The sequence below is a fragment of the Grammomys surdaster genome, unplaced genomic scaffold (assembly GCF_004785775.1).
Source record: "Grammomys surdaster isolate TR1022 unplaced genomic scaffold, NIH_TR_1.0 98, whole genome shotgun sequence".
NCBI classification, from domain to species: Eukaryota; Metazoa; Chordata; class Mammalia; order Rodentia; family Muridae; genus Grammomys; species Grammomys surdaster.
Genome location: NW_021604577.1, coordinates 348,045 through 375,688, shown reverse-complemented (window position 1 = coordinate 375,688; position 27,644 = coordinate 348,045). Strand labels below are relative to the sequence as shown.

The following is a 27,644-nucleotide window of genomic DNA, read 5'->3' as shown; positions in this document are numbered from 1 at the left end:
CTTTCTTTGGATGCTATTTATGCTTCTTTTTGGTGTGATATGTAATAGATATAAAGTGTTTCCAGAGCTCTAAATCACATCATACAGAGTGACATGCTTTCTGGGTCTGAGCTGCAGGGCAGCAAGGATGGGCTGGCTACCTAACTGCACCTTACTTTAAAGTCCTCGTGACAGAACGACTTGCTACCATGTGCACATAGGGACTTGTGGCTATTTCTATTTACCCTAATGGTTTGGAAAAGTGTATAACAAAACGTACCAAGTGATGCCCTCCTCAGTTGGTTTTCTCCAAGTGTGCTCTTTTTCTTGTGCTCTGTAGCTGAGCAAAACCTCACAGTATGCACATGGATTAGGCATTATCTCTGAGAGGGTGAGTAAGCAATGTCTTCAAAGCTACAGGGGAGATGGGGCACTCTAAATGATATTTACATTATAATTAATTATAGCAATGGCTCGGAGACACTCTCACCTCACAGAAAGACTGTGAACCTTAGCTTCTGGCATGCTATATGGCACAAATGGAGTTTTTACTTGTGGCAGAAAAGATACACTCTGCATTACAGTGCCTGGCATAGAAAGTCTTATAAAATACTTGTTTGGTACCAGTCCTGAGTGAAGCATTACCACAGACACAAGTGCTCTGAGGTCTTACACCATTACCAGGTAAGGAAGTCAGTTTAGAGATCAGCTCAAACAATAGCGATGGTTCAGGTATAGTGTGAGCCTAGTTATGCCTGAGCTGCTAAAGCATTTGGGAAAAGGCACTTGATGCTTACAGGCCGAACAGATATAGGAAGGAACATTTTATAATGTGATAGCACAAATAGGAAAGTAATCAGAGGGTGGGCAAATGAATGGAACAACGAAATTCTATTATAAAACGAGACTGGTGCAATGTGAACCTTCTTACACACGATAAAAAATAAAGAAGATTGGAAAACATCCCATCCATAGTTTTTTGGATCCCTGCTTTATATTTAAAATTAAGTCTTTGAAGCTCTGAAATAGGCTTCTAAAAGCCAAACTTTTTTTTTTTGAGCCAGGGCCTCACTGTAGCCTGTACTGATCTTGAACTCACAATCCTCCTGCCTCAGTTTTCTGAATGCTGAGAGCACAAGCAGGCAACCTCATACCCATACTGAGCTCTATATGTTAAACTTGTAAATGTGAGAGAGTGTGATCTGAGGACACTGGAGAGCGTGTTCTCCTAGGAGGTGCCTTCCACTTGCCACAGGGAAAAGATACAGGTGGGACCAACTTCATTTGGGTCTCCAGAAATCAGAGAACAGTTCTAGAATTCATGAGCCAGAAAGTCACTCTCTTATCAGACAAACTATTGTTACTTTTTCATCTGGTCTGGAGAAAGTAGAACAACAAATATTTGAATCTGAAATGGTTAGGAATCATAGTAACAGAAGTTTAGAGTCTACCGTACAAATAAGCTGTTTCACTAGGGAATTAGTAACACACTTGCAACTCAAGTCGTCAACTTGTAGCAATAAACAGGTCTAGCATCTATGGTGCAGAGGGTATTTGGTGGCTGGAGACGCTGCATCAGGTGGTGCTGGGCCTGACTTCACTCTAGTAGCAGACTTACTTGCTTCAGTCTCTCCAGTTCATCTTTGAGAAGGAGGTTTTCCTGCTCCACAATGTGAGTCTGCAGTTTTACTTCAGAAAGTTCTGCCTCCAGAGAAGACACCAAAGTGGAAGTCTAAGAAAGATATCAGGCACATAACAGACATAGTCACTGGCTGGGGAAGCTTTACCAAACCCACAGAAGACTATCACAAGGGAACAGTAAGACCAGCTCAATGGCATTGCTTTGAGAACATTTATCCTTATAGTCAAAGAGCTAACCAAATTATCTTCAAAGACTCTCCATGTGTACAGCATGGGTCTGAGGCCTGACCCATATCTTTGGCTGTTTCTCTCTACTTATAAAGTTACCTTCTCCTGGGAGAGGTCCTCTGAGACTGTGCAGATTCCTTCTTTGACTTTCTGCTTATTCATCCTATGCCCACACAGTGCATTCTGGCTACAATAACTATCACTTGGGGTTTTCCTGAGGATGATATCTGTTTTCTTTCTTCATGTCTGCTTTTGTTAGATTTCTACAAGAAAGAACAGTTGCTTCTCCTCTAATTGTTTATTCAGTCAATCGATGCAAATATGTACTTAGATGGCTATTACACTTGCAATTATTTCATTTTACACTATATTTCACTGATGAAACCACTTGAAGCTACGCTAGTAGGAACTCCTTTAGGTGGGGGCTAAAGGAATTTGTCCTATTTTTAATTTTTACTTATTTATTTTTTTTTTAGCATCTTTTTCTGTCTGGAACTATGGGACATTTCAGGTTTGACTTGTATCTTTTCTGTTTTAACCTTGGAATCACTAAGATTTCCCAAGGTGCTTTTATAGGATGATAGTTGGAAATCAAGATCTGGTTACCCCATACAAACACACATCTAAGAGTCTCTAGCTCTCTGAGACTGACGTCTCTGATCCTGGCAATATCAGAGGGTTCCCCTTAGCCCTCCACACTCTGACACTGCAAGTTTCTTCTCGAACAGCGAGAAACACCGCTCTCATCCTTGGCCTATGCTCTATGCACTTACTCATTCACTTCTAGCAGACACGAAACAACCTTGTATGCCTACAAGAATCACAGTTTCTGAGTAGATTATTAAAGTGTTTGTGGACTGCTCATTCTTTCTGTCCCTACTGTGGTTATACTGCACACAGTGCTGGTACCATTTGTTCTTTTTATAGTCCTGCACCCGTCAACATTGATTTGACTATAAAGCTGTAAAGCTTGCGTGAAATAGGGCAGGGATATAGCTCAGTGGTAGAGCAGTTGCAAAGCTCCAGGTTAAATGACCAGAACTGGAGAAAACCAAACTCATGTGAAACACATAAGAGTCACAGTCACAGCTTTTTATAAAGACAAAGTCAACAAAGCCTGGCTCCTCAGCCTTCCTACACATTCCCATTTCCCCGTCTGTGTCTCTCCCTCCTAACCTCTCCTAACCTCTCTGAAGCCATGTCTTTACTGTCTGGTTTATTGCTCTCACATAGTCCCTTAACATAAATAGGCAGACACACGTGTTTCTTTTCTAATGTCTCTCATTGTGTATGGAAGCACACTGCAGATACACTTTGTGGCTCCATCAACAAATGAACATCATGTCCTGGAAATCATTGCACATTGGGTGTTCTCATTTTTTTATGTGCCTTCTTTTTTAACAGCTGTGTAACACTACGCATTGTATGGCTAGACCACAAGTCTTAGATCAATCACGCATGAGCATCATGATTGTTCCAGCAACTTTGCAAACACGAACAAAGCTGGAGTGATTATCCTCATGTGTATGACTTTTCACGCGGTTGCAAGGATATGTTGAGGCTAAGTTCCTAGACGTGAGACTGTGGGGCAAAAGGTGAGTACACGTGGGATGATGGCAGGTCATGCCAAAATACCTCTGCATGGATGGTAGCAGCACACAGCACCACGAGGTTTGAGGATGTCTGCCAACACAGCCTTGCCAGGAGAACATGCTGCTGGGTATTTCTGAACAGACACCAATCTTTCAAGCGAGGAATTGCATGCCAGTACTGCATATTTTACATTTCTCTAATTATGATTGATTTGGAACATCCGTTCAGAGCTTTGAGGGTCATTTTTATATATTTTTTTAAAATCTTCTTTGTTCCTGTTTTTTTTCCCCACGTTGCGATCAGATTTTTCTTATGCTCCTAAATTTCCTTCTACTTTTTTTAAAAAAAAATTTTCACGTTTATTGATCTTGTGTGTGTATGTAGGTGCCTGAGTGCATATATGTGAACTACATGCATGCAGCAGCCCTCACAGAAGAGTCATGAGATCCACCGGATGTGGAACTGTGAGTTGTCATGTGTGTTCTGAGAAACAAACAAGGGTCCTATGCATGAGCATCAGTGCTTTAATCTCCAGCCGTGTCTCCAGTCCAGTGCCTTCATTTCAGGTTCTTTTTTTACTGAGAGAGACAGCTCTCTTTCTCTGTGGTTGAAGACAACCTCACTCCATGTGTTTTTCCGGTGTCTGAACTGTTTTATTTATTATAGTTATTTTATTTATTTATACTGTTGGGCTCTCACTTTATGAAATCCAAATCTATTGCTAAATATCTACACCAGGTGCTTAAAAAAACAAAACAACTTTATCTCAACCCCAGCAGGTTGAGAAAACACTCTGATCATACACACTCTTGACATTTATGAGGGATTAGTTCCAGGGGTGCCTCCCCCAATCCCCCCACAAGATATCCAAACCCTCACATGGTCAAGGTCCTTTATAATTGGTTCTGTATTTGCACAGAACCTACACAGTTCACTTAGAGACTTTAACTCATCTCCAGCAATACAATGTAAATGCTAAGTAAATATTTGTTACCTGTGTACTTTAGAAAATATCAACAGCAGCACCAAACAAACAAGAAATCTGTGCATGTCTGGCATGACTAATTCTCTTTTTTAAAAAAAGAATTTTTTTCACAGCCGAGATGAAATGGTTCACAGCTGCTTCACTGAACTCACTCCCCATCTGTCGCGGGAGAATGCTCTATCCCCCTCATGCATTAGATATCTGGAGTATATATTAATGTGCCAGAACAATAATGATTAAATTACTAAGGTCTAATGTATACGACATTTATTTCTTTGGATTAAGAATGAAAAATCTGGGGCTGGAGAGAAGGCCCAGTGGTTAAGAGCACTGACTGCTCTTCTAGAGGGCCTGATGGCAATTCCCAGCAACTCACAACCATCTGTAATGGAATCTTGCGCCCTCTTCTGGCACGCAGGTGTACATGCAGACAGAGCACTCATACATTGTGGCTGGAGACCTGACCTGCACTTTGTAGCGATCCTGTTCTTCTTTGAGGCTCACATTTTCTTGTTCCCATTTCTCAGAGGTGCAAGTTCCTGGCTCATCCTTCTGGCACTGCATTTCTGCCAGACGTTGATTAAGGGTTTTCAGTTCTTCCTTGTTTTGGGAGTTCTTTTGGCTGAGTTCTATATTTTCTGAATCCAACTGTTGGTTTTTGAGTTTTAAATCTGAAACCTAATTAAAATTGAAATAAGTTTTAAAGAATATTGCTGCCCTACTTTTGCTAACAACAACAACAACAACAACAACAACAAAGATTTAGAGTCTTTTCTTCTCTCTCAGTGTGGTTAAAGAAATCTCTGTAAGAGGCTACTGTGCCACGGGGCAGCCTTGCTTCTAGCCCTAGCCACTCTGCCTATGTAGCAGGGGTTCTCAACCTTCTTAACGCTGTGACCCTTTACTACAGTTCCTCATATGGCCGTGACCCCCAACCATAACATTATTTTCACTGCTACTTCATAACTATAATTTTGTTACTGTTATGAATCAAAATGTAAATGTGTTTTCTGATGGTCTTAGGTGACACATGTAAAACACTCATTCAACCCCAAAGGTTGAAAACTATTGCAGTGGAGGAAGAGCCTACTATATGTCTTTTTTGTAATAAATTTAATCTTCCTTTACACATTCTCTTTTACCTACATTTAACAAAAATAATATATGCTCCTTATTACATATTCTACCAATTCAGAAGTATATAAAAAGTTAGACGGAGGTTAATCTCAGGCCACAGGGTGCCTGATTCTTTACTGTTGGATTTGCATACCACTAGATCATTTTCTATGCATATACACTACTATCTTTCTTTTAGCCAAAAAAATAAAAGATAAGGATAAAAAGGATCATTGCATATTTTAACAGCCTGCTTTTTCCATTTCTGATACAGTATAGATGTTATCTTTCCAAGTTAGTGTGCCTAGATGTCACCATATGTTACATATTTTAACAAATGTAGGACATTTTATGTAAAAAGATTCTCCATATTGTCGTTTTCCATTCCTGCATAGATAAGAGATATACATTTGTCTTATCATTTCATTATTAAGCAATAAAATAGTAACAATTCTGGGTTCTGGGTTCATTTGTTTCTGTTCCTTTGTTGATTATGGCCTTGCTGAGTTAGAAAGGAAGTATATATACATTGGTGCTTTGGCAGAAGGCTCCTAAAAGTCTCCCTGTAAGGTGCTATCGTTAGAAAAGAAGTATATATACATTGGTGCTTTGGCAGAAGGTCCCCAAAAGTCACCCTGTAGGTGCTATCAGCTCACTCTTGACAGTGTAGATTTATTTATTTACACACATGTATTTGCTATTATAATATCAATGCTTAATTTTTGTTTAGTAGGTGAAAAAAATTAACCTATTTAAGTTTCCCTAACACCGTGAAGCAAGCCTTTGGATATGTTCTGTCAGGTCTGTCTGTGATTTGATCCTCCTTATTTATCTGTGGCCTATTTTCCAACTGACTTCCACCCCTTATTTGAAATAGTACAAGATGTTGTTACCTTGGCTATTTCAGATACTAAGACTATTTCCTTCCCAAGTATTTCCTTGTCTTATGACTATTTCAGATATGTTCTTAAATAGTCTTCCCATACTTGAGTATATGCTGTAAGATTTATACAAAATGAGCACTGAATGGCATAAGCCATCTGAACAAGCTATACGTCTAAGAAATGCTATGCAGATCTGCTGGCATTCTGTGTCTGTGAATTCTGTATGAAATGTTCTGCTTTGAATCAAAAAATATAGGCGCTGACACTAGTCAAAATCATTAAGGATTAGAACCGATACTCACAGGTAAGGCTCAAAGGCATTGCCTTACCACATGGACTAGACAGAGAGCTTGTATTAAGCATTTAGGGTCTATAGATAGACTGTATATTGCTTTCTAGGTAGGGACCTAGTTTAGAGTCACTATGAGGTGGGTTTCCATGGTCATCCTCAAGATATACAACCTTACCATCATGTTCAATGCATTATTCTAGTAAATTATTTATTATTCAATTTGTAAATTTCAAAATAAAAAGGAAAATGTCTGGGTCAAGAATCACCGGGGAATTTAAAGTGTTTCTTACCTGTTTCTTTAATTTTTCAACCATCTTCTGAATTGAAGCCTTTTCCTGTTCTATGGTTTCTATTTTCTGCCTAAAGGAACAATGAAGACATGAGTCAGGAGTGAAGCTTTTAAATTTGGACCTTAAATAGTTCCTAGTCCTGGTAAAATTTAACTAAACTATGTCTTACCACAATTCTTCCTGAGATCCATTTAATTCCTCCAATTTCAGGTTTGAGATGCTATCTTCTTCATTTAAAGTAGTAATTTCATTTCTCAAAACAGAATTTTCCTCTTGAAGCTTTTCAGATTCATATCTGAAGTGTAGAGATTTAAAAAAAAACAGTTACAACATGGCAGTCATCTGGCATCTTTGGAAAATATTTTCTAGTAACTTCCAATATAGAAAGAATCTCATGCCAGTTAAAGTAGAAGTTTAAATTAGTAGTCTCTTGTTACTTGGAAATCAAGTTGTAACATATTGAGTCGCTACTTTTGGAAAATAAGAATCTCGCTAAAAGACATCGGGGAGGTGTGGGTAGAAACCCTGGAGTGTGGGGACAGGGATCAAAACTCAAAGCCAACTTGGGGTGTTGACTTCTCAATGGCAAGCAGGCTGCTTTTAACAACTGGCTTCATTTATCTCATTCTCAAGTCTTCCCTGCTCTGAACAGACAAAAGCCACATTACTTAGCTGTTGGAGCTTTCATTTAGGTCCCCAGGGAAAATGTACTACATAAGACGGGCACACCAAAATACTCAGTTTACTCTTCTCACTCAATTCTGAAGTTAAAGTAATCTGAGGAAAAGGAAACTCAATATTCACAGCCGATTTCTTTGCTTTATTCCACTAAGATACTTCAGACACAATGGAATATTTTGCAAATTAAAGAAAAACCTAACTTTGATTAAAATACTGAAATGCAGTCTTAGTTCACAAAGTCAGGTTGGTAGTTTTTCAAAGTAGTTAACTTTGCCTTCATCCCTCAAACATGTTTATTACAACTCCTTGGTAACAGATACTCTATGATAAAAATGTACTGTTTCTAGGACACTGGCATATACATCAAGTATGGTAGGAAAAATTATGATCCATTCAATAAGTTTCCTATATTAGTATAGGAAGAGTGTTGTTATCTACCAAGTGAGTTAATACTACATAAGAGGAATTCATTCCATATAACATGCTTCATTAAAATGACGACAGTAACTAACATTGAGCAAAAGGGTATCTATCCCTCCAAAATGACGTCAGAGCCAGAAGAAGGCTGAGAACAAACACCAACGAGACAAGCGGTTAAACAGCAGACACTCGCCGTTTTGTGAGTCTACATTCCATATGGATGACACTAACTTGCTATGAGGAAGGGGATGCCGCCTAGACAAGGCTACTCTAGTTGTTAATACACACAGAAGCAGAAGGTGGCTACAACGTTGCTCTTCAAGACTAATAGGTTAGTGTCTCTAGGCACGGCAAGCAGCGGTTAGATGTGGTCAGTGGCTCAGCAGGCTTCCACGAGGTCTAGAAGGCACATACATTACCTCAGAAGCTCAACCTTCCGCTGCATCTCACTGCACGTGATCTGCAAGTCATGCATCATTGCCTTCAGCTCTTCCTCCTTCTCTCCTTGAGAAGGAGTATCTTTTTGCTTAACTAACGTAGTGACTCGCTCTCTCAAACTTCTAGTCAGCTCCTGTAGCTTTTGCTTCTCCAGTTCTAACTCTGCGATCACGGCCTCATGTTGAAGATGTGTGTCTTGGAGGCCTAGGAGAGCATCATTTCCCTCCAGGATAACTCGATTCTGCAAGCTAGGCTTTTCCTGATGTGCCTGAACTGTTCTGCGGAACCAGGCAATTTCGTGTGCTTTTATTCTTGCTAGGAGCCGTGTGCTACCCTGTTCATAGCACTGGGCTTCTTGTCTACACTCTTCTATGATGTGGTGCATGCTCATGACCTTGGGTGTACACTCTTCTGGAGTCTGATGGAGTTCAAGCCTCTTTTCATCAGAGGTGAACTCCAGGTTTTCTGAAGGAGCTTCCCACAGGGAGTAGCTGTCACCCTGCAGGGTGGCCCTTTCCAGTACCCTCTCCATCTTCCCCTGAAGTCTCAACACCAGAGCACTGAGCTCCTCGTTTTCCAGTTTAACCTCATCGTAACTCTTCTCCAGGCTGAGGAACGTCTCCATCACCTCCTCCATTTTCTTCATCTCATCTTGCAACCTGTAGACCTCAGCGGTGAGCTCTTTGTTACTGTCCAGTGACTCCTCATAGCGAGTCTCTATGAGTCTCAGCTCTTCCTGGAGGCAGGTGTTTTCTCTGGCTGCATCCTCATATAATACCTTATACCTGGAAGATGCCTCAGGGAGTCTCTCCAGCATCTTTAGTTTCTTTTTCAGCACAGAAATATCAAAGAGCAGGTCCTGCTTCCTCTCAGAAGCCCGTTCGCAGTCTGCACGCAAGACCGTCAGTTGCTCCTGAAGCTGGATGATCTGATTCTTCAGGTCCCAGGATCCGGTCCTGGTGTCTTCACTGTTTTCAAGCTCAGAAAAGCACTCCAGGGAAGCTTCCGACTCCTCAGTTTTATACTCCTGCCTCTGAACAGAGCTTGTCCCTGTACTTCCCAGGTCCCTGGCCTCGTGGTCTCCTAGGTCGCTCAGGAAGTGCTTGGTGGCTGTACCTTGTTTCATTATTGGTTCTGCTTGTTCCCTGGAACATCCAGAAATCTCAGACGTCTGCTCCTCCAAACAAGATGAGATCACTGACCCCGGCTCTAACTTTTTCAGCCTCTGTTGCAATCTAGAAATTTCCGTGGCCATTTTTGCATTTTCCTTCACTGCACGCTCGTGAGCTCTCTGTAGGCTGATGAGGACATCTCCATTTTCTTCCAACAGCTGCTCCCCTTGCTGAAGCAGAGACATGGCTCCATTTCCTTCTGCCTCCTCCCCTGCCGTTGCCTGGCAGGCACCCTGAAGCACCAAGAGAGAGGCTGCCTGCTGCATGTCCTTGACCGTATTCTGAAGCCTGCGGATTTCTGCGCTCATCTCTGCCTTCTCTTGATCTGCTCTCTCACAGTTCACTCTGTGGGTGTTCTCCAGGGCAGCAAGCTTGCCTGCCATTTCTCGCCTCTCTTGCTCATGCTCTACCTGAAGCCTTTCAAGCTGCTGGCTGGCCAGCTGCTCAGAGACCCCTGTCTGGCACAGCACCTGCCCTTGCTCTCTCAGCTCTCTCTCCTGACTTCTCTTCAACTCAAGTATCTGATCAGACAGGAGGCTGTGCTGACTCTCAGATGCGTTCCGTAGGTCTTTCAGGTCTTGCGACAGCTTCTCTCTTTCCATGCTTAGAATATTCAAGCGTTCCTTGTATGTCTTCTCCAACATCTCCTGTTCCTGGTTCATGGCCAGAGTGGTTGCCTTCTCCCTCTGGAGCACCTCCTTCAGCTGTTCCTGGGCTTCTGTGCACTCTTGAGCGAGCTCATCCTTCTCAAACTCCCACTGAGATCTCTCCTCCAGGTGCTGGTCCAAGAGGTCCTTTAGCTCTTGGTGGTAGTGACCCTCAAGGCTTTGCAGAGTTTGTTTATAGTGCTCAGTGACTTTCTCACAGTCAGCCTGAAGCTGGGCTTCTATCTGAGAGACTCTTCTATTACACTCTGTTTCCATTTTTTCCCTAAATGTGGTCAACATACAGCATTACTGAAACTGCTGCCAACTCCGGAAGCAAACCCAACATTTTCCCATACAAAAAAGGAGGCTGCCAGGCAGACAATGGAACCATTCTCTACAATGCTCTGATTCCTATGCCATTCGTGTATATAGGGGTTGGGGAAGGATCTCCCTTCTGGAGACCATAAATCCGGGAGACTTATCTTTCTCTGAAGCACAGGGAGCTTACAAAACCAAATCCTTTCATATGCTTCCTGAATGGATTCATGTGGTTTAATGGATGTCTTAAACTTGGCATTTCACATAAAATGGCCAAAGACATGGTGACCTCACTTCTCATCTGGGAAAAACATTTTCATTTGAATGAAGCAGGCACTATAGGATTTCAGTTGCATAAAACAGGCATATTAATAACTGTCTTCTGTTTTTGCTTAATTAATAAAAGAGCGTTATATTAAACAGAGTGGGAAACTCGAAATCACTCAGTTATACCTGGGATTTCACACAGTAAACACAACATGTCATTTCGTGGGAGGGAAGAAATTTAAGTATGTCCAGAATCCAGTTTATAAATGGGTTTTCTCAGAAAGCAACAGCATTGCAGTAGGAAGGATCTAGCCCTCATCTGAGCACAGGAAAACAGTAAGTGTCACACAGGAATAGTTCCTCTGACTGCCCACCCTTCCCTGAATACACACACACCAGAACAGTTCCAATGACCAAGGGAGACTTCCTGGTGAACAAGACAAAACTGGTTGGATTAATTTTTAAAGAACCTACTCAATCTATGGTCTGCTCTGCTCCTCCCCTTCCCATTCCTGGGACTCCTGAGAAGCAGTGTCCAGTTGTTCACGTTCCCCTCACTTTCTTACCTTCCCTCCTGGAGTTCCCTTTGGTGATGTTCTGAGAGCTCTTTCCTCAGCTCTTCTTTCTCAAGAGCATGTTTCTCCATCAGACTCTGCAGCTGTTCCTGGTAAGATTGCTCCAGGTCCCGAGTCAAGCTTCTCACCTTCTCTTCAGTCCAGGCAGCAGCCTGAGCGAGTCCCTCTCTCTCCTGGAGAAAGCTTTCCTCTGCGTGCTGCAGCCTGGCTTTGAGCTCCCTCTCATGCTCCTGCCGCAGCTCCTCCCGAAGCTGAGTCTTTTCCTCATCGAACACCATTTGCAGTTGTTTCTTTTCCTCCTCATGCCTGCAGCTGGCCTTGTGGTGGGCCTCCCTCAGCACGGCCGCCTGCCCTTGAAGGTCTGCAATCTCACTCCGAAGGTCACTGATTTGCATCTCCAAGGTGTGCACTCCTTGCTCATACTTTTGCTTCATGGCAGCCTGCTCCTTTTCACAGGCAACCCTGGTGTCATCTAGCTGCTTTTCATAGTGGCGCACCTAGGACCAGACAGTTAAGCCACAGGGTGACTCAATTCTGAGCTATGGTGAAGGGAGGTGGGCGCAACGAGTGCTCCTGTCCCAAAGGACACTCTCATTTTCTCATTCTGATTGAAAGTGCAAACTTAGTTCAAAATTACCTGAAGTATAATTTTACCGCCTTCCCCCCCCCCCCCCCAGATAGGTCTTTCACTGGCTCAGAACACACCAAATAGGCTAGGCTGCCTGGTCAGCAAGTTCCAGGTTCTCACCGAACTAACAATTTTTTCTCCAACTTTGTGTTTCATACGGCACTCTGCATAATTTACAGAATTCAAGAAACATTTGAAGACTTAAACTACATATTTTAAGATCCTAAGTCTGTAGTAGGAAAGTAGGAAGGTGAAAGGAGCATATGTGGAGATCCACTCTGCACTCAGTGGAGTCATGCATAAGCCAAGAAAAGTCAAGTGCACAAGAAAAGTAGAAGCTGGGGAGTGGCACTGAGTAAAGGGAACTTCGGCTTGATGCCCCAAATCTATATAAACTGGGCATGATGGCTCTTTACCTGATGACAATGCTGGGGGGAGGCAGAGACAGAGGGTCCCTGGGCAAGCTAGGTAGCTAGACCAATGGGGGAATTCTGGGTTTAGTGAGGGACCAATCAAGGAAGACACTGGATGTTGATCTCCAGCCTACACACTCATATGTTCTCATTCACAGCATGAACATTCATATCCATGTAAAACCATGTAAACACATGTAACCATCCATATACACATAACCATGTATCCACATGTAAACATACATACACATATAACTATGCATACAGAAAACATGCATACACATGTGACCATGCATACATACATAATCATGCATACACACATGACCATGCATACACACATAACCATGAAAACACACATAACCATGCATATAGATGAACATGTATATACATGTAGCCATACTTACACATAAACATGCAAACACAATAACCATACATACACATGACCATGCATACACACATAACCATGAAAACACATATAACCATGCATATACATGAACATGTATACACACATAACCATACTTACACATATAAACATGTAAACACAATATAACCATACATACACATGAACATGCACATATATGTAACCATACATAACAAACCACATGCAGGGGAAAAAAAGAAAACCAAAAACATGGTGAAGTTGAGTGGAAACTGCATAGTGAAGGGCTGAGAGGCCAAGGATCAGAACTTGTATTAATCTAGTAAGTGATACTACATAAAAGGAAGGGGTTTTGTTTTTTGATTGGGATATTTTTTAACAAGTTAAAAACACCATAAGTAATATATTACAATATGAGGGGCTAAGAACACAGCACACTCTGGAGAGACTGGAGAAGAACAAGGGCTCAACCTCAGCCTGAAGAAGTGCGTTTCTGGCAGCCTCTGAACTCCAGAAGAAATGCACAGAAGTGCTGGTCTGTGAGGAAAGAGCACCAGGAACACCACCCACACACTGACAGGACTCAGGGTCAGACTGGGAAGCAGGACTTACTTTGTCTTCCAGCTCCAGTTTCAGATGACACAGGTCCCTGTGGTGCTGCTCTTTCATCTGTTCGATGACCAGCTCTGCTTCAATGCTCATATTCAGTGGGTTGCACTCTTCAGAACCAGGCCCTAAAAACACACAGAACCCACTGAGCCTGCCTCAGGTGCAGTCACTGGCATACTCTAGCATCTGACAAGGGGCATGGCTTCACTAAGGAATCCTTTTCAGCCTGATTTCCCAGGTGTGAAGCACTTGGAAACAACAGAAGCCCCATAAGATTCTCCGCTCTTCAAGCGTTAGGACAAGAGGAAGAAGGTGAGGAGAGCCTCCTAAATAATATAGGCAGTATGCCAAGCCTTAGTTGAATCCACCATTCTGAATGATAAATGGGTGTGTGCCATGGAAACAGCACGAGGTAGTCTGCTACCCAGTGACAAACTCAGAGGGATGAGGTGGCAGGGGAACAAGTGAGTGGCTAGCACCCCTTCTGCTGTGTATTATGGGGCTAACTTCATGGACCAAGATCCCTAGTCCACCCCTCATTACTGCACACGGTTGTTTTACTGTTGTGAATTTCCGGGTGTCTTAAGTTATTTTCACCCAGGCGCATGGGTCAGGGAGGTCAGGGACATGGGTGCAGACAACTGGGGAGGAAATTCTCAGTGCCTTCATATGGCTTACCTCTCCCACTGCCCACAATAAGCATTAAGGGAAAATTGAAATTATGAGCAGAAGGTGAGGTCTGAGCTAGCACAAGGTCAAATATATTTACTGTTGGGTAGAAATCTCTTAAGCCAGTGAGACTCAAAAAAATGCTTTTTTTTTTAAATTTTTATTGGATGTTTTATTTACATTTCCTATGTTGTCCCCTTACCCCATCCCCCACCCACCCAGGAACCCCCAATCCCCTCACCCCTCCTCCTTCTTCTCTGTGGATGTAACCTCTATCTACCCTCCCACTCCCACCTCCCCACCCTCAAAATTCCCACCCCCTGGGGCATCCAGCCTTCATGCGGTCAAGGTTCTCTTCTTCCACCTATGCCCAGCAGTGCCCTCCACTCTTACATATTCAACTGAAGCGCTGGATCCCTCCCTAAGTGCTCCCAGGCTGGTGGTTTAGACCCTTGGAGCTGTGGTTTCATTTGGAGATACACAGGCAGATGGAGAAGTGTTCATGGGCAGAGTTCTAGCAACTGGGATTGACAGGCCTGCTTTGGGCTTTCTCCTCATATATTTTGGCCCATCCCACCCTCTAAGATGGCAGAAGTTTCTTGGAACAGTCAACATTCAGGTGGAAGAGCTGCATCAGGTGAATCAAGGATCAGAGAGAAGGACTCAGATCTTCCTACACCTCCTCCCCGAATACCTGGTGATCCCACAGTGGAAAGGGGAGGGTACGAAAAAACTACCTTCTTAAAAACCAAAGGGAAGGGAGACACCACAAGGAACAGCAAAACCCACAGGAACCTTGCTCAAATTAAAACCCAATGGTACTGAGGAAAGAGGCGGGACCCAGGCAAGGAGCTGGGATTGCATGATGGCTCCCAGGCAGGCCTGCCCAACCGCCTCACTCTGCCTTATCAAAGCCACAGGCATGAGCTCTTAACTTTCTTTCTGCTCTTACGAGGCAAATAAAGCATTGAGCCTAGGCAGCCTATGAAAATCAACTACGGGTTCTGTGATCTGTGCTAACTCTTCCAAACCATCTTCATACCAGGCAGCCGTGGTGGGGAAAGAAGAGTCAGCAATATCAGAATAACAAATATATTTTATAAAGACAAATGAAAAACCCAGCCACAAGTGAAGTAGCTCAATAAATGAGACTGCCAAAATCTCTCCCTCTCTGAACTCCAGGATGCCAGTGTTCTGCAGGGCTCCACCCAGCCACTGTTCTACAAACTAGGTCAAATGCAGACATCAAAAAGATTGTGTGCAAATGTGTTTACCTTGGTTGGGTTCAATACCACTACTGTGACCTTCGAGCTCTTCTGACAGTGAGTTCTTCAAGGGGAGTCTGAGTACTCTGCCTTGCGCCTGATATTCTTCCAGCTCAGACTGGAGCTCATCCACTTGGTCTTGTAGTAGCTGGAGTTTAAAAAACAACACCAGTCTTACACGAGACCCCAAGAAATCAACAAGAAAAACAGTGGCTAAAAGCAAAGCACAGGCTTTTGTGCTTCAAAAGACACCAAGAAAGTTAAAAAAAAAAAAAAAGATGGATGCTGAAGAGAGAACTCAGAGATTAAGAGCCTGTCTTGCTCATGAACAGGATCTGAGTTTGGTTCCTATAACCTATGTCAGGTGGCTCACAATCACCCGTAACTCCCAGTCCAGTGTATCTGATTCCTTCCTGTGACCACTCTGGGACTGTACTCATGTGCATAAACAATACAGACAAATACATAAACACATAATAAAAAAATAGAAAAAATTAAAGTAAAAAGACTATGTAATCGGAGGAAAGTTTGGTTAGTTATCAGATAAGGTCCTTGTAACTAGAATTTATAAAGATTATTAGAAGTCAAAGTTAAGGAATTCAACTTAAAAATGGCCAAAGGCTATATTAGACTGTTCATCAAGGAAGATATGCAAACAATCAATAAGTGTATTATAAGACCTTCAGCACTGTTACCTACCAGGGGAATGATAAAAATCTATGATGGGATAGGACAACAATTGTAAATGAAGATGTGCTGGATGAGGACGCTCATATGGTAGGAAATAACCTTGGAAGAGGTCTGCCAGTTCCTCAAAGTTAAACATGGGTTTATCTTGTGGTCTAGCAAAATGCATCCTGGTATAAAACTCAAGAGAAATAAAGTATATGTCCACGCAAAAATCTGCTTAGAGCCATTATTCATGATAGCCCCTAAAAACGTAAATGTCTGTTAACTGATTTTAAAATGTAGGACATCTATATGATGGGACTTTATTCAGCCACTGGAAGGAACAGAAAACAGATATATGCAACATCACGATGAACTGGGACAGTATCACCAAGTGAAAGGAGCCCTTTGCAAAAGACCAGTTGTTAGCAGACAAAAAATAGACCAGTGGTTGCCTGTGGCAGGGTTAGGGATAAAAAGGGGGTGGGGATAGGGATTGGAGGAGGGGGAGACACGGGAATGGGGTGAGAGTGGAGGTGGGGAAAGGATGGACAGGATGAACAGGGGTAGGGGTGGGGAATGATGCCGTGACGGGGACGGGGACAATAGGAGAAGCTGGCTGAAGTGGAGCAGGGTTTTCTTGGAGTGATGACGTCACTCACATTGAGTTGTGGTCAGGGCTCTTTAGCTGTTTGAATATGTATGATTAGAAACATGGAACTGTATACATTGAATGCACACAATGTATGGTATATAAAGTGGTTTAAAAAAGATGACCTGGGGGAATTCTGAAGTTATCAGTAACAGATCTTACTGATGAGTTCATTCAATTTAGAGACAATTAAAACAAAAACTACATGATTAGAGCTAAGAGCTAAAACTTAATCATGAAGGCAGCAGGGAAGCTCCTGAGAAGGCAGGCTAGAAGCCATCTCTTGAGGATTTCCTCATCTCTGCAAAAGTACAAACTGTATCTAAAACTAGAAGTCAGTTCTACTTACCTTGCTAAATAAGTATGTTCAGCTTAAGAAAAAAAAAATCAAATTCCTAAGTTTGGGCAGCTAATTTAAGAAACAAACAGAGAACAGGCAGAGAGTGGTGCATGTCTTTAAAGCCAGCTTTTGTGGGCAGAGGCAGGTGGATCTCTGAGTGCTAGGCCAGCCTGATCTACAGAGTGAGTTCTAGGACAGCCAGGGGTACATAGTGAGACCCTGTCTCAAACAAAACAAAACAAACAAATAAAAGAAATAAACAGCCTCATACTATTCATAAGAACAGCTGTATCTAGTAGACACTGGAAATGGCTTCCAACTAAAAGTCTGAGTGGTTTGTTTCTGCTCCTAGTTCTTGCATTTTTCAAATGAAAGAATATGTTCAGGAAAACGGCATGCAATGACATCAGATAATACAGAGTTTGCAATGATCAGCTAGGGAAGCTAATTTTGGGATAAGAACATTAATGCCACATTAATTCTTCACTCAGCAAAAAACTGGATAGTCCTCTATATAGTAGTCCTCTATATAAGGTAGACCTGAATGGGATTGGCTTGATTGCTTACAGCCCAGGATACTGAGTCATATTAATAGCTAGTTTATACATGTGCTTGGTATGTCCCTGGCTCTGTTCTAAGGACTTCACACAGATCGTCTCTGAACCTTTGCAGCTGCCTTCTGGGTGCTGCACTGTGCTTAAAGGAAGTTTCAGCATCCACAGATTTCAGTGCCCTGACAAGCCCAGGGATTGCTGAGGTTGGGATTTGAACCCAGGTCCTCTGGGGTTGCTTAGTTCTCATCAGCTGCGCACCCTGCACTGTTGCTCGTATTCATTTCTCATCTGCGCCAGCCTCTCCTCTTGAAGGAAGAATTCAGCACTGCTGGGATCGAGGTCACCAAACTAGAAAGGACAAAAAACATACAAAGCTGCCATTATTCCCAAGGGCCCTTCTTTGACCTATCACATTCCAAAGATCCCAGTTTCTGGTATCATCCAAGTTCCCAAATATGACAGGAATGAGGCACTGAAGCAGAGACACCACCAACCGGAAGAGGAGGAAACCATCCAAGAACTCCGTGTTCAGCTTGGGGAGGGAGCCCACTCAGTGCCAAGATGCTTCCCTCACAGCCACCATCCTAAGTTATATCCTGAGAAGTTACAACTTCCTTCCAGCACCCAAACAGTTCCCTAATAAAAATGTTCCTGGCATTGCTTCTGCTCTTTGGGGTGAGTGACATTTTGGGCAACTCACCAGGAAATCGGAAGTAGACGGATTTACCTTTTCTGCTAACACATTTTCCAAATTGCGCTGAAGTTTGTTTGTCAGGTTCTCGTACTCTGCCAACTTCTCTGCATTTTCCAGAAGCTCATTCTCCAGGCGATTGTTTTCCTTGAGAAAGTTGGGAAAATAAACATGGCACAAGTCAAAAATCAGGAAACTGTTCTACCACTTTATATGAAGTATAATTATGCCAGGGTTTGGGATTAAGAAACCTGTATCTACTATGAAAACTAGAGAGAATCAAAACCAAACAATTATTAAAAGATTAATACCTAGCTCATGATTCCAAAAGTCTGCCTTTAACAAGAACCTTATAGGGGCTAGAGAGATGGCTCAGTGGTTAACAGCACTGGCTGATCTTCCAAAGGACCTGGGTTCAATTCCCAACACCAACATGGCAGCTCACACCTGCCTGTCCAGTTCCAGGACTTCTGGTACCCTCACACAGACATATGTAAAAGGAAAACACCAATGCACATAAAATAAAGGTAAATCATTAAAAAAATGAAAACCTTATAAAATTGCGATGTTCCACATCTTAGCTACTAGTAGGTCAATGAGGGTACTGGGCACTTGAAATACATCTAGAACCAACTGAGACATACACAGAGAAAAATATACACTGGATCTCACAAGGTAAGTTACAAATATAGAAGACAGCACAGAGTTATTTGGGCACACTGGTTCTATTTTAAAATGATAATGACTTATAGATACTGAGTTAAATGATTCAAAATTAATCTCACCTTTTAATTGGATATTATTTTTTAATGCCAAAATTTTACTTTGGTAGCAATAAATTATTTTTTTAAGAAAAGATAGTACATATATGGCTTTATTTTATTTTTACACAGCATTGCAGTGGAATATTTTGAATGATCTATTCTCCATGTATTGTTCAATGTGAGAAGTCTGGTAATAAAGTATCATTTCTAGAATGAGCATGAGCTGGCTCACAGGGTAAAGGCACTCTTTACCTGATGTGACTCCCCAGGACCAAGTTGTCCTCTGATCTTCACATGCTCACCCGAGTGTGTGCCCCACCCAACAAATTAATGTTAATAGAAAGGAAGGAAGGAAGGTAGGAAGGATGACCTTGACTAGCAAGAGACTCAGAAGGACTATAAAAAAGAGAGTAAATCTAAAACTGATTATAATTCATGGGCATTACAATTTATAATTAACTTACAATTTTGGTTTAAAGATATAGAAGGTACACATAAATGGTTCATAACTTTTATGTATAAACTAAAATAACAAACCAACTGAAACTCACAAATTTTTTTCCGTTAAAAAAAAAAGATCTTTCATAGTACTCTAGGAAGATTTCACCCACATTTGTTTTTTTTGTTTTTTGTTTTTTTTAAAATACAGACTTGCCATTTGACATATTTCCTTTCTTCTCCAGTGTTAAGGGCTGATTGGAAGAATGTTACTTTCAAAGTACATTTTGCCAAAAGCATAGAGAGCCAGTATGTCTTTATATATTCTGGTTAACGCTCTAACATGGCAATATGGAATTAAAAAAAAAAAGTACTTAAAAAAGCCTTCCAAAAAATACTACCTTCTCCTCTAACACCAACTCTAGGACTTTTGCTTCTCAAAGAAAACCAACACTGCCTGCCTTGCAGAGACTTCAAATGCCAGGGTGGGGGATACCCAGTGGGCCCCCACCTGCTCAGAGGAGGAGAGGGGGATGGGCGAAGGCCTATGGGAGGGGGTGATGGAGGGGCAGTGAGCAGGATGTAAAGTGGGTAAATAAAAAAGTAAAATTAAGTTTTAAGAAAAGAAATACCCACACTCACATGCTGAACTGACAGGAGCAAACCCTGACTTTCAGACACTCGCTGCTGCCCTGGAAGCTAAATCAGATATCACTATTGAGCACATGGGACAATGTGGCTGGCAAGAAGTAGGTGCACATAGCCACAACAGTAAAGTAGGTCTCCTGACAACAAGAAAGGGGGTGTAATGGGAATGGAAAGGGAATGACCCGTGGTGTTGGGGACATAGCAAAGGAGCATACAGGAGGAACAGGAGGCTCATGGAAGGTGCAGTGGGGAAGGGGTCACCAGGAGGGGCAGGGCACCAGGAGCTGAGGTTAGAGTGGTGGTTCTCAATCTGTGGGTCGTGACCACTTTGAGAACTAAATGACCCTTTCACAGGGGCCACCTAAAATCACTGGAAAACACAGATTTGTACATTATTTCAGAACACCAACATGACTTAAAGAGTGGTAATGAGTGCAGATGGCTAACAATTTCAACTTCTGGGACTTTCAGCAATTGATGCTACTGCTGCTGAGGAGAATCCAAAAGATGGCAGAAACTGCTCATTGCCTTGGCCTTTCTTTCCTCAGTTGTTGTGTGGACCCTGGGGCACATGATAAGAGAAAACATTTTCCATGTCCCTGCTGTTCTGTAGACAGCTTACTTGTACTGTCTGGTATGATAACCACACCAAGGTAACAAGTAAGAACTGCACATTAGGAAACAGGCTTGGAGCCGGGCAGTGGTGGCGGATGCCCTTAATCCCAGCACTTGGGAGGCAGAGGCAGGCGGATTTCTGAGTTCAAGGCCAGCCTGGTCTACAGAGTGAGTTCCAAGACAGCCAGGGCTATACAGAGAAACCCTGTCTCGAACTCCCCCCCCCCCCAAAAAAAAGAAGGCTTGGGTGACAGCATCAGGGTTTTCCTGTAGGCAGTGGGCCCCAAAGGCCCAGTACTATGCTATCTGGTATAAGAGCCCAGAAAAGAGAAGGTCACCTTCTTCCACTGGGACAGAGGGAGGAAGGGAAGAGGAAAGTCATGTTTGGAGATGTCCAGAGAATAAGAATAGGGGGCAGATAGGAAGGGGAAGGAAAAGCCAAGGATGAGGACAAACTTAGGGAAGCAGCTCTGGAATTGAAATTTTCAGCCAAGTTCTACCCAGTCCTGTGGAGCAAGTGCAATGGCTGTTGTGAAGACAAGGATCATCAATACTGTCTATACACACACCCTGAGCCACCACATCTAGGCCATAACTGGGGAGAATCCTTGGATTTAACCCTGTGCAGACCTGTGCCCTCAGGGAACTACAGTGTTCTGTGTAGATAGGACCCAGGCCACGGAGCTACCAAGATTACCTTCAGGGAGAGGGCAAGGCGGTCCCGGATGTAATTCTCTTCTGTTTTGGCCTTTTCAATTTCCTGTTCGAGCTCCACCCGCTGCTTGCCCACTTGCTGCAGGATCTGTTCCCTCTCTTGTCGGAGTTCATTCTTTAAGGCTGCTATGCGCTCCTTGTATTCTTCATCCAGTTTCCTGTGAGGAAGGACAATAGGAAAATTAATAAGTGGCCTGTAGGTCCCTTGGCGGACAGTATATGACATTCCAAGACTGGAGACAGAAGCACAGAGAAAAATGCCTAAAGTATCCTGCCTTCCCTGTGGCTGGGCCTTAGCTAGACCTCTTCAGTCAGCTCTGTTCTCACCCTGTCATGAGCAGGGGGCTGGGGGAATGGGGATACAGAGGAGAAGCAGGGGTTTGGGAGGAATAAGGGAGGACCCTGAACCTCGCCCCCCTGGCCACACCTGAGGTTGTATTCATTCCTCCGCTCAATGGCCGCATGGTGATCGTCCACCTCAGAAGCCATTAGAGACTTCAGCTTTTCTGCTTTATCCAGGTCCGACCGGAGCTTCTCCTTTTCTCTGACGACTTGGTCAACTCGTTCTCTAGAATTAGAAATAAAGTGAGTTGGTAGGAAGCTGTTTCCAAGCAACCAGGAAACCCCTCCAAAGGGAAAAAAAAAAAAAAAAAACAACAACAAAACTCTCATCTGGCTTGCTTCAGTACAAACACAAAACCAAGACAACCAAAACCTTCTCCAAACAAAAAGGCTTTCCAGGGTTCCCTTCACATGCTGCGGCCAATCAGAGACCCAGCACACTTCCCTTCAACTAAGGAGGGTGGGTAAAGATGCCTGGTGACGGTGATAAGGGAGACAAGTATAAAGGAAATGGACCAGGCAAACCTGCTCAACTTACAACAAATGCCGGATCTCAGCCTTGAAGCTAGCTAGAGCTGCCTGGTGAATGCCATTCTTGGTAACCAAGAGTTCATTCTCAAGAGCCAGCGTCAGCTCTGTCAGGTTGACATTTCCATCCAGGCTGAAATCCAAGGCCTGGGAATCAGAACACAACACAGAGTCAGAACAAATGACAGGCCCGGTTTCAGAAAGCAGAAAGTGTGGAGGCAGCCTGAGGCCAGGCTAGAGACCAGGCTGGCCCCAGTCCTGAGGAGCAGCTTTCTTGTGGAAACCTGTTTCCTTAAGGAAATCAAGGTCGGCTGCTTGTATCTCACGACATCCCATCTGACATTGTAAAGAAACGCAGGAGGGTAGTTTCAAACTCTGCCACCCAAAGATGAATTAAGAGCTTTCCTCTGCCAACAACTTAAGGTTAAAAAACATGGAAATACTTAGCCACAGGCTTCTGGCTAAAGCAGGCAGGAAAAACTACCTCATTTCAGAGATCTCACAAACATTAAGTCATTAAGGATAAATCAAATCAGTTCCAAAAGATAAACTGACACCCCTTCCCCCCTTCCTGGGATTGCTATTCTGGCTGCCACACCTTCAGGATCTCCTGACTGTTCTCAATGCCTTCTTCCTGCCAGGTGTCCAGTATCCTCTCCACAGACGCCTGGCCCATCCCATCATCCAAGCAGGAGAAGACCCGGAAGCCAATGGTACTTGTCATTGCTGATGAGGTTGTGGTCCGCCGTCCACTCTCATCAAAAGACTGGAAGAAGAAAAGAGCCTTAAGTAAACTGAGTCGAACCCCAGAATTTCAGCTAGATGCTGATCAAGACTGGGACTGCCCAGTCTTGGCCACAGAGAGAAGTTAATTTACACTGTTAGAGGGAGAAAGCCATGCTGTGCCTTTGATCTCTGGTTCCCAGTGAGTCAGGCTTACAGCCTGATCAGAAAGAACTGTTCTAGGAAATTCTTCACAATAGATGAGATGTATGTCTACTTGACACCAGGTTTCTTCTACCCCCCCATCCCCGCCTCCACTGTCATCAACAGGCATAATTAGCGGTCTTCACACTCTGTAATTTATGGCCATTTTCCAAACCATCCTTTCCTTTTAAACAGCTTAGTCTCTCATTCTCTGCATACTTTTTTCTTCATGGCATTTTGCTTTAGACAACAGATTAATTCATTCTGTTTTAAACACTTATTCTGAAAGAAAATGTTCTCTTGGTTCTTCTTTTCTAAGACAGGGTCTCACTATGTAGCCCAAGCTAACCTCCAGCCTGTCTGTTCTCCTCTATGAGAATAGCTGTTCTCCTCTCTGCCCACTGTGCTGGGATCATAGGCATGTGCCAGCACGCTGCGCTTTGCACACTGATCTCTTACCTGCATAGAGAGATGCCGTTTTAATTGTCTATAGGGAGTAGATACTGATGGTCTGAGGGATTTTCCGGTCTTAAACAGACCATAGAAAAAGTCTTCAAGACTCATTGTACCATCAGGATCAAGGCTGAGAAACACCTCTTCCAGCATCTAAGAAAAAGCAATCACGTGTCTTAAACACACACAAATACTACACGCACAGCACACTTCTGGTCAGCAGAAATTCATACCAGACATAGAATCTTGTCTCTATTCTTATTTAAAAGAATTTTCTTCTCTAGAAATGATGACCTCCCCTCTCATTCAAACGAAATGAAACCCCATTTCTAACATCTCTAACATCTCCATAATCTTATGCAGCTTAGCAATCAACTGCTTTTTTTTTTTTTATTCATTCTTCCAGGTCTGGCAGCCTTAAATGTCACAAGTATTATTATTATAAATGTTTTTTAAATTACTTAAAAACATATAGCTTCTCACAATCTTAACAAGACGTTCGTTAAAATGTAGTGGTTGTAAGTGATAACTGGCTCATACTGAAGTTTTCAAATTGGCATGTGTGATGGTTACTGCTAATTGATAGTTTGACAGGATTTAGCATCACTGACAGACTTCCAGCCATGTCTGTGGAGGATTATCTGCGCTAACTGAAATGGGAAGCTCTGCCCACTGTGGCTGAGATCCTAGACTATCCAAGAGGAGAAAATGAGTAGGCCGGTGGCTTGCATATAAATATGAGTGTGATAACCAGCTGATTCAAGTGCCTGCTGCCTTAACTCCCACACCATGATGGGTTGTGCTTTGCATGGTGAAACAGAATAAGTCTGTGGTGGTTTAAATGAGAATAGCTACCATAGGTTCATATACTTGAATGCTTGGTCCACAGTAGAAATGTTTAGAAGAGTTAGGAAGTGTGGCCTTGTGGGAGGAGGTGTGTCACTGGCTTTAGGTTTCAAAAGCCCACGGCAGGCATAGGCTTCCTCCTTCTTTCTTTGTCTCTCTCTGCGTGTCTCTCTGTGTCTCTGACTCTGTCTCTGTCTCTCTCCTTCCTTCCCTCCCTCCTTTCCTCTCTATCTCCTTCCCTCCCTCCCTTTCTCCCTCTGCCTTCTGCCAGCAGATTAAGACATAAGCTCTTATCTGCTGCTCCAATCCTATCCCTGCCTGCCTGCCTGCCTGCCTGCCACCATGATTGTAGATTCACCCTCTAAAGCTATAGACAAGCCTCCAATTAAATACTTCTCTAAATGGCTTTGGTCACAGTGCTTCATCACAGCAACTGAACAGCACCTAAGATAAAAACCCTTTCTCCCTTAAGTTGCTTTTGTCAGAGCACTTTATCCCAGTAACAGGAGAAGAAACTCAAACAGCATGCTAGCACAGCAAATATGGACTGGGGCAGATTGCAGTGATGTTCCTTGGAACATGCTGAAGTTATATTTTAATGTGCCCAGGAGAAAGCAAGAGTGGGTGACAGTAATCTTCTGTGTGTGCAAATGGGGTCTCAAGATATAGAAAGAGGAGGGAGTTTGACTCTCCATTTTGTGCTTTCTGATAGCCATCCTATAGTTTTCATCATATGACAGCGAACAGGGAGCTTGACTACAGCCTGTGTGGAGGCTTGTCAGGGAGATGGTTTGTTCCTTAGTCCCGCAGGAATGGGGTAGGAGAAAGAGCAGTATGAATCACAGAAGCCACAGACAGGAGGAAAAGCACAGACATCCTACTGAGACTCTTCCCTCTGTGTGATAAGTTTATTGTGGAACAGATCTCCAAGAACAGATCAGAAATCAATCAGAGATCTTACTATACACTTAGCTGCAGTAGGCTAAGAGAGGGGCCTGAGACTACATAGCTAACCAGCTCCCCCCTGATGCCTGGACCACTGAGAAGCAAGAAGACAGAAGACTAACAAATTTTATTTCAAGTGCTTTGTGCCAATTCATAGGAAACATATGTCTTGTTTGGGAGAGGATTCTGAAGTAAGGAAATTTCTAGAAGTTGGAAATCTGGGGAAGAAACAGATTCTGACAGAATCCTGTGATGAGTGGTATTTGGGACAAGATGCTGGGGTTGCCAAAAAGCCTTCAACTTTTCTGTCTCATTTTCACCAACAAAAGAATGATGTCCTAGAGAAAGTGGCTTTCAGGACCATCCAACCAGAAATGTCCACAAAATCTAAACAAAGCAATGGATTATGTCCTTACTGCTTGCATGACCTTAGCCAAATCAGTGTAGTTTCTACGTGGCCTAAACACTCATCACTTAATCCATTCAGATAGGCATAGTAGGCCCTTGCCAGTTATTTTAAGTTATTTTAAGTCACAGCTTGGGATGAGAAGTGTTGGGTAAAAGGGTATAAATTTAGAAAGGACTGGGTAGTTGGGACCAGGCTCAAGAGAATGTAGGTTACCTGAGCAACTGAGGCGCCTGCCCTCTTTGGGAGCAAGGGCATTTTCATTTCTCACACTGGCCAGGTCTGTGAGTGGCTGACTTCCCAGTGTGTAGGGTGTAAAACATGTACCAGAATAGGGTCCAGGAACTGGGACACCCACAGTGACCTGAGAGGTGATGGGAGTGAGCAAGGTTTGGAGGCTTCAGACATCAGAAAGCAAGCAAGCGGTGAGGACCAAGCTAGCTCAGCACATGGCTGCCTATGGTCTCCGGAGGAGACGTCTGTGGGTTGCTATTACAAAATATTTAGGGAAAATTTCCAATTTTGAAGAGTCTACCTCAAAGTTCAGCTTTTTAAATACTGAACAAGTCAAACAAAGTCATCCTTGGGTTTGGTGTGGCCTGGAGGGAGCTAGCCTGCCCATTCTGCCTTCTTAGTTGTCTTCACTTAGTGGGGTATGGATGACTGCCAGAGAGAGCTCATCTAGTTCTCTCCCTCATAAAAATGGGGCAACAGGCTTCCTCTGCAAAAGGCAGACTGAGTTCAAACTGCTTTCAGGTGTAAAATTCCAGGATCCCAAGTCCTGTGCTAATCACCAAGTCCTATGCTAATAACTCAGCACCTCTGGGTTCAGAACTAAGGACATGAAGTGCAGGGCATCACCTCACTCCTGGTGGGAGGGGGTGGAAACACTAAGCAGGAGCATGATGAGCAATGCCTTCCTAATTCGAATAGCACAGGGAAAAAACTGAATGTGCCCCTTGTCTCCAGTTTTAGGGGCTCCCTGCAGAAGAGGAAGCCAGCTCCCTTTGAGTGACTGTAGTTTATATTCCAAAAATTATTCTCAGATCAGTAACTCAAGTTTGTGCAATGTTTCTTGGGAAAACACAAAACAGAAAACAACCCAAGACTCTTTGTACTGTACTGGTTCAGAAATTAGGATAATTAATTTAATGTTACAACTCAATAGCCACCACTGAAAAAATAAACAGGGCTCTGGGATATTCCAAGGTTGTCAGGGGGCTTATATAATGGTCACATCGTATGAGAACAAGAAAAAAAAAAAAGAAACCAAAAACTAAAAACCAAATTTTTCTGCAAGTCAGGCTACTTGGCAGGTTTTAAAGATCAGCCTCTTTCTTGGTTAGGAATATGCTACCACTTTCTCCCGAGGAGGCAGCCAGCGTGGTTTCAGATGTCATTATAATCAAGGATTCTGGAGCAATGACTGTATTCTTAACCTCTAACTCCCCCTAATCTTTATTTGTAGCTTTCTGAAAGACACGTCCTAGAATTATAGGTTTTTCTGTATAGCTTCTTGGCTATTCATATACTAATCCTGAAGATCCTCTCATGATTCTTCAGCAAAAAAGGAAAACAGAATCTTACATCATAAACTCTCTGGGGTTTTATCAAAACTACCAA

At 43.0% G+C, this 27,644-nt stretch overlaps 1 protein-coding gene across 6 annotated transcripts in view; it reads right to left on the bottom strand.

The window, feature by feature from the left end:
- The window catches only part of Nin (ninein), a 97,011-nt gene that overhangs the window by 18,407 nt on the left and 50,960 nt on the right, over positions 1-27,644 (bottom strand). For 5 of the 6 annotated variants that reach the window (XM_028781645.1, XM_028781653.1, XM_028781621.1 and 2 more), the window contains 15 exons: positions 23,831-23,977; positions 23,043-23,210; positions 22,455-22,591; positions 22,002-22,142; positions 21,558-21,732; positions 18,432-18,542; positions 17,963-18,052; positions 15,499-15,637; positions 13,559-13,680; positions 11,518-12,023; positions 8,529-10,649; positions 7,178-7,303; positions 7,009-7,078; positions 4,892-5,104; positions 1,598-1,711 (listed from right to left, as the gene is read on the bottom strand). In XM_028781645.1, the coding sequence (XP_028637478.1) occupies positions 1,598-1,711; positions 4,892-5,104; positions 7,009-7,078; positions 7,178-7,303; positions 8,529-10,649; positions 11,518-12,023; positions 13,559-13,680; positions 15,499-15,637; positions 17,963-18,052; positions 18,432-18,542; positions 21,558-21,732; positions 22,002-22,142; positions 22,455-22,591; positions 23,043-23,210; positions 23,831-23,977 (4,380 nt within the window). The remainder of the gene's footprint in view (positions 1-1,597; positions 1,712-4,891; positions 5,105-7,008; positions 7,079-7,177; positions 7,304-8,528; positions 10,650-11,517; positions 12,024-13,558; positions 13,681-15,498; positions 15,638-17,962; positions 18,053-18,431; positions 18,543-21,557; positions 21,733-22,001; positions 22,143-22,454; positions 22,592-23,042; positions 23,211-23,830; positions 23,978-27,644) is intronic. The other variant, XM_028781659.1, reaches the window with a different exon arrangement.